Below are 9733 nucleotides of genomic sequence, written 5' to 3' on the forward strand. Positions count from 1 at the left end.
CTGCTCTGCCTTTAAGAAAATGAAAGCTCAAATGGGCCGATCTGGAATCTTGCTCCTCATGAGGTCATAAGGGGCAAGGTTACCGCCCCTTTCTCTGTTGCCCAGAAAATTTGGCCCACCCATGAGAGAGAGACATCATGGCTTTCAAATGACCAAAGTGGCAATTGGTCAAGGCCACACCCCCAGCCTCCACCTTGGCCCCAACTCTCTCCTCCTCAAAAGCTACAGACTCACCACGGCTGAATTTTGGGAAAGCAACTTCAGATACAGTATTAGAGGACCACTAAGGCCTATATAAAAACCTTCAAAGAGCACCATGTCATGGGAAAACACAAACATTTACCCAACCTTGTCCTAAAGTTGCTTACCTTGTGCTTGTGCTAACTTTAGAGAGCAGGTGCAACAGAGTATAGTCCAAAGAATCAGAACTTTCCTAAAGAGAAAGACAAAAAGGTTCGAGATTACAAATTATTATAGTCACGGTACAGATAAACTGTAATGTCAGTGTCTACGTCAATGGCAGGAGTTACCTAGCATGCACAAAACCAAAGAAACCTGCGCAAACATGGGGAGAACATGCAAACTCAAGACAGAAAGGCCCTGCCTGGACCAGGGATTGAACCCAGTACTTAGCAGTGCCTACTTGCTGTAAGACAGCTCGGCTATTTTAATCAACTAATAGTTTCAGTTCCTAATTAATCCCTGATTTGCAATACTGGATCAGAAGTTGCCAAACTTAAAACAAGTCTAAGTTAGAAGATCAATACAATCATTTCATTTGCCATTAACTCCTGTACTTCCACAGTGATCTAATCTGCTGCAGAAGAGCAGCAGCAGCATCTCTGCTTTGTTCAAAGGGTCCAATGTCTGTTTTAAGACAACAAGCTTTGTCTTATCTTGCTGCAGGAGCAGATAAGGTACTGCTCAGCAGGGCTAGGTGAGTGCTCCCACAGGAACACCTCTGACAAACCTACAAAACACTGCATCACCTTAAAACCTACCACTCCCAAGTTAAAGATATTGAGTAATTTAACATAATTCATTTAGCAATGCTTCATTATATCTCTAACACAACCTTTCAATAACTGAAGAAACCTGCTTTTATAGCTTGTATTATGCATTTTTTGATTGCAGATTTTGAAATAGCTATAAAACAAATGCGCAGATTTTTCAGTAGTCCTTCAACTGGAATGGGATCAACTGTGTCGGTATCATCTCGTCAGCCAATAAGCAGATTCTTTTACACCATTGAGTTCTCTTTCTCAAGACAAGCGATGACAGGAGTGCTGACTGCTCACACAGAGATGGCAGGCCTCTAAAGGTGTTAAATTAGCTCTGATACATAATAATTCAGTATCACCAGGACAATGTTTTTACACTCTTGGAGCTAAGGATTTGGTTTTATGCTGTGCGTAAAACTGGATGGAACAGGTGCTATTTGAAGTGAACAGGGCTCAGTGACAAGTGCCATAATGAATGCACTTACAGGAAATCTATTACAATGGTGGTTGTCCAGAGAGCCACAGGAAACCACTGGTCAACCACTGACACACTAACTGCTAGGTTGGAACATTTACATCCCATTCAACAACAAAAAAAAGGGAGGGGGGGGGCAGTTTGTGACCCATATGGCCAGCAGTGGTTATATGATGCAAGATTTTGACTTTCATTTCCACTCCCATTGGGACAGATGGCCAACCAGCTGAGTGAGATGCACAGCTGGGAGGAGAGAAAAGGGGGAGGAGAAGACTGTCTCCTCCTCTCATACATTTCTCTCAAATCAGTCCCAGATCGTTTGGCAGCTCATTCTGGTACAAGCTGCAAAGATACAACTTCAAGAACAGTACAGCAGGCTGCTTAAACTTGCTCCCACTGAGCTGTCTGAAGAGCAGAGGAAAATAGTTTCCGTATAAGCTATCCTGCACCCTATAACCACCTGTTCACGCTTAATACGTTCAAAATATGTATATGTGAAGTTCTACATGGATACAGTTGTGCAACAGACTACTCTTGTAAAATATCACAACTTGTATCAATGCTACTAGCAACTTAACACGACTTGCATTAGTTTTGACGCAAGTGATGTTCACGAGCACATTCAAAGACTAATGATAACCCATTTCACAAACAGAGAGAAACAAACGGCTATTTGACTTACCCCCCGACTCCAGTGCTTTTGTGTTTGGAGTACGGGGCATTGTCCGGCTCCATTGCGGTTACTTCATTCTTTCTTGGGAGTTTTTACAGTCCAGACGAGCCTGATGAAGTTTTTCCATTCCAGGTGTTTCTTGAGGTTCGCGCGAGGAGTTAACGTGCAAGGAAGCAAAAAAAAAACACAAAAATCCCAAAACGCGGGTTTAGCCTGCAGTGAAAAGGCTGCTTTCTGTCATTGTCTTTTATCTCCTTGTCCCTGCAGTCTCCTGCTTCTAGAAGATGACACCAGACTTTAAAAAACGCTCCGGAGAGCTCCACCTGTGCTCTTCCTATGTTTGTGAGTTCCTTTCGCGCGTTTTGTAAAGTACAATAAACGTCAAATCCAGTCTTGTCCAGCTTTTCCGGGGAACCGTTGCAGGACAAGATGACGACCGCCGTTGTGTGTGTGTGTGTGTGTATGTGTTTGTCCACTTTCCAAAATGAAAGTTTATTGTGGACTGAGGAAAATCTTGAGAACCGGGAAAGGGGGAACACCTCCCTCTGTCGCCCTCAGCTGACATCGAAAGAAAACAGACTTGTAGCTGCTTCAGCTCCTCAGCTGAAGGTGTGTCTTTTGGGGGAGCAACATGTGTGTTAATGGCCAATTAACTGGCAAACATGATGTGGGTTCTCTCGTGTTGTAATAAATGAATGAATGTGCAACTGTCAACTTGTTGCATTTGGAGTCTTTTCATGGCTGCATGGCTTGCTTAAGCCCCCTCATTCCCCCCCCATCGTTTTTCCAAAGACATTTTTGAAGTCACAGTAGAAAAAGCACAGCTGTAAATCTGACTGTATGATGGATGAACCGTCTACAGTATCGAGCCGCTCACACACCCGCGATAAATTGATGAAAATAATTATGCCATGTTAAATGGAATGGAATGAATAAACATACAGTTGAAAGTCTAAATAAGTTGTACGAGCTTGACAATTCACTTATGACCTCAGAAACAACAAACAACCTCTACTAAAGGTCCAATTACTCACATGTTCTGGAGACATATTACACATTTCATCTGAGAATCAGGGTTTGCTCAGTTGTCATGGCAAGGTCAGAAATCCCAAACTCAGCTCTAAAGAAAACCTGGGCGAGTAGAGGTGCTCTTCTTTTAAAGTTATAGCTATACCTACAGTACCACGGCAACCGAGCAAACTCGAAACTCTGCTGATGAAGACCTTGTGATACAGTCCAAAAGCTCCACAACAAGCAAGGAAGTGGACCCTGAGTTGAGATTGTATTGTCAGATTAGTCAATGCTGTCTTGTAGACAAACTATGCAATGGCAACTCTGTTTCCAAATTACCACAGACATGACTGACATTCATATAGTCAACTACAATATTTTCTTACTATCTGCTGACATTTGTGCCATTACTCTGTAGTAATATTACTTTAATAGCCGGTTGATTTATTTTCTCAAATCTGGAATTATTGGAACAATAACCAAGGAGATTCCCTTAATATCCAGAATATTGTTCTTTCTTGTATAATCAGTACAGCGGAAGCCTAATCACGATAAACAACCGTCATGTCTGTTTATGAAACACCTTTCATTTCTTGTGAGAGGGGTGTTTCACTGACGAAAAGTGACGGTGTAAACACCCCTCCTGCTTGTATTAAAGTTAACCGAACTACTGTGTAATATGATGGACATAGATCAGCTTCAACAAATGACCAATTCCCTTCAGTGAAAAGTCAAACGAATAGACCAACTTTGTGTGACAGCCTTCCTTTTCCTCCTGCTTCACCAACATACACTTCTGTTCTCACCCGAGCAGTAGAGATCTGGGTTGCAGGGTTGCACTGATTCCTCTGTGTGTGTGTGTGTGTGTGTGTGTGTGTGTGTGTGTGTGTGTGTGTGTGTGTGTGTGTGTGTGTGTGTGTGTGTGTGTGTGCGTGTGTGTGCGTGTGCACGCGCTGTCGTGTGCTGTGAAATTCCTCCACCAAAGAAAGTCCTCATTGACCCGCCTTCAGCAAACACGCTATGACAGTGTCCAGGGGAGACCCAACAGAGCACCGATTCAGCTGCCTGCAACTGGATCCCTCCTCCTCACACAGAGCCCCCTCTCAGTTCGTCCTCTCAGTGCCAGGAAGGAAGGGAGCTCACCACCTTGAAAGAGCACTTCCCATGTACCTGACTGAGCTATGTCGGATGTGAGCTTTTGTTACCACACGTTTTAGTTCACAGACAAGAAGGGCAATGTCCTCACAGCCTGTGGAAGAGTGCAGAGGAAGATCTCCAATCTGGGGAGTTAAGTTTCATCGGGTTTGTAATAATTATTGCAGCAGCCTGTGGAAGCGCTTCTCAAACCGTGTCCCAGGGATTGCCAAGTGTTCTTGAAGGCATACCAGAGAAGGCCAGGTAAAAATAGGAATGATTAGACATTTTGGGAAATGAGCTTATTAGCTCTCTTGCCAGGAGTCAAATGAGAAGATTGATACCACTCTCAGTAAATATGAAGGTACAGCCAGCAGTTGGTTAGCTTAGCTTAGCATAAACACTGGAAGGTATCGCTTAGTGATGTGCTTTTAATAGTGGACAACAATGGAACTCAATTACACAGCAGAATAAGTTATATCAGGCTTTGGCTACAGAGACAATTTTACATGGCATTAAGATCAGAAATATATAGATTATCACCAACTCATACTTTTAATTTACAATGATTGTAGTAAGGGGTAATAAAAGGGGAGAGACTTTCACATCTATACCTTTCTGTGTAACATACATTTTTTATATAAATCTTATAAAAGTCTTCCCAGATATGATTTCTTGGGACACACAGGGTTGTGTGGTCAGATAATATGCCGGTGGTATCTGACATTAAAAATGTTTGAAAGCCCTTTTTATGTTGCCCTATGGGATACTGAGCCTGAGGGCAAGAGCGCTGTAATTTTATGACTGATTTCCTAACTCACAGCAGTTCAGCAAGAGTCTTCTTCCCGTTCTGAGCAAAAACTTTTCTCCACTCTGTAGAGAGGTCAAAAGGAAATCTGGTGGAAATAGAAATTAAACCGAGTAGATATTGTTCTTTAAAGAGATCGGGAGACAAGTTTTTTTTATTGGTGTTTTAATGAGTTGATTTTCTGCCACTCAACACATATGACTGCCATGCTGGACCCCGTCTATAACCATTGACAGGTGTGGATAGGCGCTGTGTGACCAGTGGTGGGTAATAGAAGTCAGATGGCCTATATACTCCGACATTAGGATGGATATTAAAAGTTCAGTGTCTGCAGGAAATTGGAGGATTTTCCTGCAGACACAGTGCCAATGTAACTAGTGTCCCTATACCAAATGCACAATATAAATCATCTTTATAGAGCAGTCACACAATTTATGAGACACATTTGGCTGTCCTCAGTCCAAGTACTGTGATGATTTATTTCATTGTTTCTGAGATTAGTAAAAACAATAAAAAACCTGAGGGGATTGTGATCATTTTAGGTTATCCCTCTCTCTTTTCTATTTTTATAACAGGCATCAATGTTTATGTGCTTTGAAAATAGCGCATGCATCCTTTCATGTAATTCTCTAGTGATGGGAACTCTTGTCTGATAAAAACACATCCTTTTGTTTCACTCCCGTGTCGTAGGGAATTTGGGCCAGCTAAATGTTGCAACCTCTGTCCAGGCACAGCTGGCTCCAATAAAAGAGCATGCCCCGGTGCTGTGTTTACCCATTCCATACATTACAACAGGATATTTAGGTAAAGTTCTGTTCATTCTTGTTAGTTATAGTTCAAGTTAGAAAGATAGTATCTCTCTGTTTTTAATATGCTGCCGCCTCAGGATGGGATTTATTACTAACTAATTAGGGGATTATTTTGCATGTAATAGTTATTGGACTGTTACTGTTCTCAAATGGACAAACAATGAACTTAAATGAAAAAAGAAAAAAGAGCTGAAACAATAGTTGATTCAATACCAATGGGAACCATTTCAATAGTTAAGTTGTAATTATTTAAGTACTTTTCCACCAACAAATGACAAACATTTACTGGTTCTAGATTTTCAAATGTCCTGCTTTTCTTTGTTTCATATCATCTAAATATAAATATATTTGGGATATGGACTTTAAGATTTGAATTACAAATTTAATATTAACACTAAAAATGTAATATTAAATATTATTATTGCAGTCGTGGTGAGGGTAATTTATCACTATTTCCTGATGTTTGGAGACTAAACAATGAATCTGTTATTTAAGAAAACAATTGGAAGACTAATTGACAATCAAGATAATCATGAATTGCTGTCCAAAAATAAACACTATTTAGATTGAATGGTTTATATACTGTAAAGTCTCATCACTCACACCTTTACTGTCACTACAACAGGCAACTCATTTTAGTGAAAAGTCTGATGAAGAATCGTATTTTCCTTAGGAGTTGGTGGAGAAGTGAGAGTGAAAATTAGACTAACATACTGTAAGCTTGTTCAATGTGTGAATAGGCATATCGATTTTATAAGGTAAAGTCAGTGGGTTAATTAGTGTTAACAGCTAATTGTGTTTTCTTGTGTTACCAAATAAAATCAATGAATGCAGTTTTAAAGACTTGAAAGAAAGAAAAACTTTGCCTTAACCTCATCTACTTCAAGGTCTCTGCCTGTACTGCACAAAGGTTTTTTGGCACAAAAAAGAAAGATAAAAAGTGTTGCTTTTTCAGTGCAAAAAGAATGTTTTACAGCTCAAGTTAAGGATTCATGAGGGTCTTGCACATTCAAATAATGAGTCGTGACACATTAGGCACATGTTTTTGGGTCAAGCTGCATGTTAAGTAAACATTCGATATTTTCTTTGTGGCCACAGGTCTGTTACATTCATCTAACTTAAGCTGCAGCAGATCCCACATGTCCTGTATTAAGAATCTGTACATCTTATTTACAACACAACATAAGTCAGAGCATAGAGCACAGTATTACAGTGATGCGGTGAAACAAGATTCTCATATCTTTCCTTACTTCTCCATAAAATGGTCATAATAATAATTTGAGAAGCAAAAGCTTACACAAAGTCTGAATCTCTCTGAAAGCCACATTAGATGTGGTTGTTATTGCCAGTTCCTTACCCCGCGGAGCTGCAGAAAGACAGACGCTGCTGCCAAGTCAGAGGCATTGTTGTGGTGACATTTGAGTGGAGGATCAAACCGCTGATGAATAATCCATATTGAAAAGCTGCGCTTTCTGCCAAATGTCAAACAGCAGCAGGAGCCATTGTTCAAATAGCAGATGCTACAACTTTTCATTCTTCATCAATTTACAATGCTGTGTTAAACCCTGTAGTTAATGTAGCAATGCAGGGCACACTGGGCATATAACTGTTTTATAATCAGAAGAGTTTAGCATTACACTCACATAGCCTTCTATTTGTCATGTAAATATATTATGATGGACTTTCCTCACAGTTTCTCCCCTTTACCTATTTTTTTACCTAATGAGCATTACTTTTTTATCAGGTATAATTTTAAAAGCATCCCAGCTGCTATGCAGTTGTCAGAAATAATTACTCTGCCTTTAAAGAATGTCATGAATTTATTTTTAGTCACATTTGCACTTTAATTATACCCTGGAAGAGCAAGAGCACAATTTGAATTTGCTCAGCAAGTTACTCTGGCATCTAGTACTGCTCATTAACTATGCCTTGTAGCCGAGCCGCACCAATCACATCGACGTATCTGATATAGGCAGACAAGAAGCGAGATAAACAGATTAATCTACCAGTTAGCTCCGCTGGTACCTAAGCCCATGGGCTCTGGATACGTCACCCTGTGTATTGTTGTGATTGGTCGTAGTGTTCTCCAATTGCGAGCGGTGAGATTTTTAAATGCATGCTTGGTGCTGCCCCTCGAGTTGGGTGACTTTCATCACTCGATGCCAGACCCTTAATCCTTTAGTTCTAATCTCTAATTATAGTTGTTTAGGTGAATCCCCCTCATTATGGGCATCCACATTTGGAAATCAGTGGTTCCCAAAATGTTCGACTTTTGTGTACTTAGACTAAAGCAACAAGTAACCCATTATTGGTTGAATATGTTTAGGAGTGATTTTTTAATGACTGAACTATAATCATTTTGTTAGGCCTTTAAAAATGTGTTATTAATTATTTCCTGTCCCATTATTAATCTCCTCACAATCCCTTATATTTAACTTGCAACCCATTTTTATGGTTTTAAACCAGTGGTGTTACTGCTGTTGGCTGTCCCACCAATACAAGAAGAATATGCAAATGTAACTGTACTGCTAATGTTACTGTAGCTTCGCATGCGTCATCATCACAGCAGTATGCAGTCTATAAATTGCTCTCCTATTCTGGACAATAAAAGGGGATCTGTTGTAGAGAGGCCCCACAAAGAGATCTCGCTGCAGCACCATAGCTCAAAAATCTAGAAAACTTCACTCTCATCCTCAGCCAAGCCTTTCCCCATTCATCACGTATGAGCCAACATCAACTTCCTGCTTCCTTCTCACTGTTTACTGCAACAGTTGAAAAGACATTAGAAGATCTTAATACTGCTGTAAATCAAGACCACATCATAGTCCTCTGTGACTGCAGTTTCCCGATAAGCTTTTCATTGACATAAACTTGCAGAGTGACTCACTTTAGCGAGCCACAAAGCCAGGTAATGTTTCAGGGCTTGCAGCAAGTCTCCATGAGAAAGAAATATGTTAGAATTTAAAATGGCCCTTGAAGACATCTGATTTCGACAGACTAGGCACAACAAATTAGCGTGTGCATGTGGTCAGTACAGAGCGCACTTAAATGGTCTCAACAGAGGGTTTGCTGTTCCGACAGAGGTCCACCGCCCCCGAGCTTCCGTAAACACATAAACACCACCTGGCTTTTCCAAATGTGGGCTCAAAACAGGTCCATAGTACACAAACATTTACCCCTGCTGCTCATCCGTTCCCTCATGTCATACACTGACTCAGACTGTTCTCATCATGGCACATGGATACAGTCAGTCTCAGCACACTTCAGCATTAATTTGGGGTTGTGGTGGAAGAGATTCAGTATGGAAGCCTCAATGCTGGTGTTCGGTTTGGAACTGCATTAAATTACAACCTTGTCTATAACTAAAGGCTGTTTGGTCCCACAAAGTAGTTTTACAGTAATTATAGATGCTATGCACGTATACAGTTGTTTCTTCGGAAGTGCTTGTCAGATGGTCGAATCCATCCAATAATAAAGGAATATACATTTCAGCATTATCCACAAATATCAACCTCAATGTGGGACGAGAGCAAAAGTGGAAAAGATCACCAAAGTCATCAGGCTTAATGAATGACCGTACACAATGTTATGGTAATCCATCAAATAGTTGTTGGAACATTATAGTCTGGATTATAGACTATGGACTGAATAGTCTGGAACTCACTTGAAAGAGAAAAAGGTTTTACCTACCTGTGTGTGTCCAGAGCAACATAATAACAAAGACATCAGAAGTGAATGGCTCTGAATACAGATTCTGAGCCTTCATATGCTGTAAGTACAAATGAATTGCATCATCCTGCCGGGGAAACTAAAGGGAATCTG

The 9733-nt window shown here is 40.6% G+C and overlaps 1 protein-coding gene across 3 annotated transcripts in view; it reads right to left on the reverse strand.

Annotated features, from left to right (window-relative positions):
• The window catches only part of col27a1b (collagen, type XXVII, alpha 1b), a 68829-nt gene extending 66098 nt beyond the window's left edge, over nt 1-2731 (reverse strand). For all 3 annotated transcript variants that reach the window (XM_032515453.1, XM_032515452.1, XM_032515451.1), the window contains exons 1-2: nt 2159-2731; nt 369-433 (exon numbers count right to left, since the gene is read on the reverse strand). In XM_032515453.1, coding sequence (XP_032371344.1) covers nt 369-433; nt 2159-2211 — 118 coding nt within the window. In that variant the 5' untranslated portion in view covers nt 2212-2731. The remainder of the gene's footprint in view (nt 1-368; nt 434-2158) is intronic.
• Between the last annotated feature and the right edge of the window lie 7002 nt (nt 2732-9733).

This window comes from Etheostoma spectabile, chromosome 5, assembly GCF_008692095.1.
Source record: "Etheostoma spectabile isolate EspeVRDwgs_2016 chromosome 5, UIUC_Espe_1.0, whole genome shotgun sequence".
Classification (NCBI taxonomy): Eukaryota; Metazoa; Chordata; class Actinopteri; order Perciformes; family Percidae; genus Etheostoma; species Etheostoma spectabile.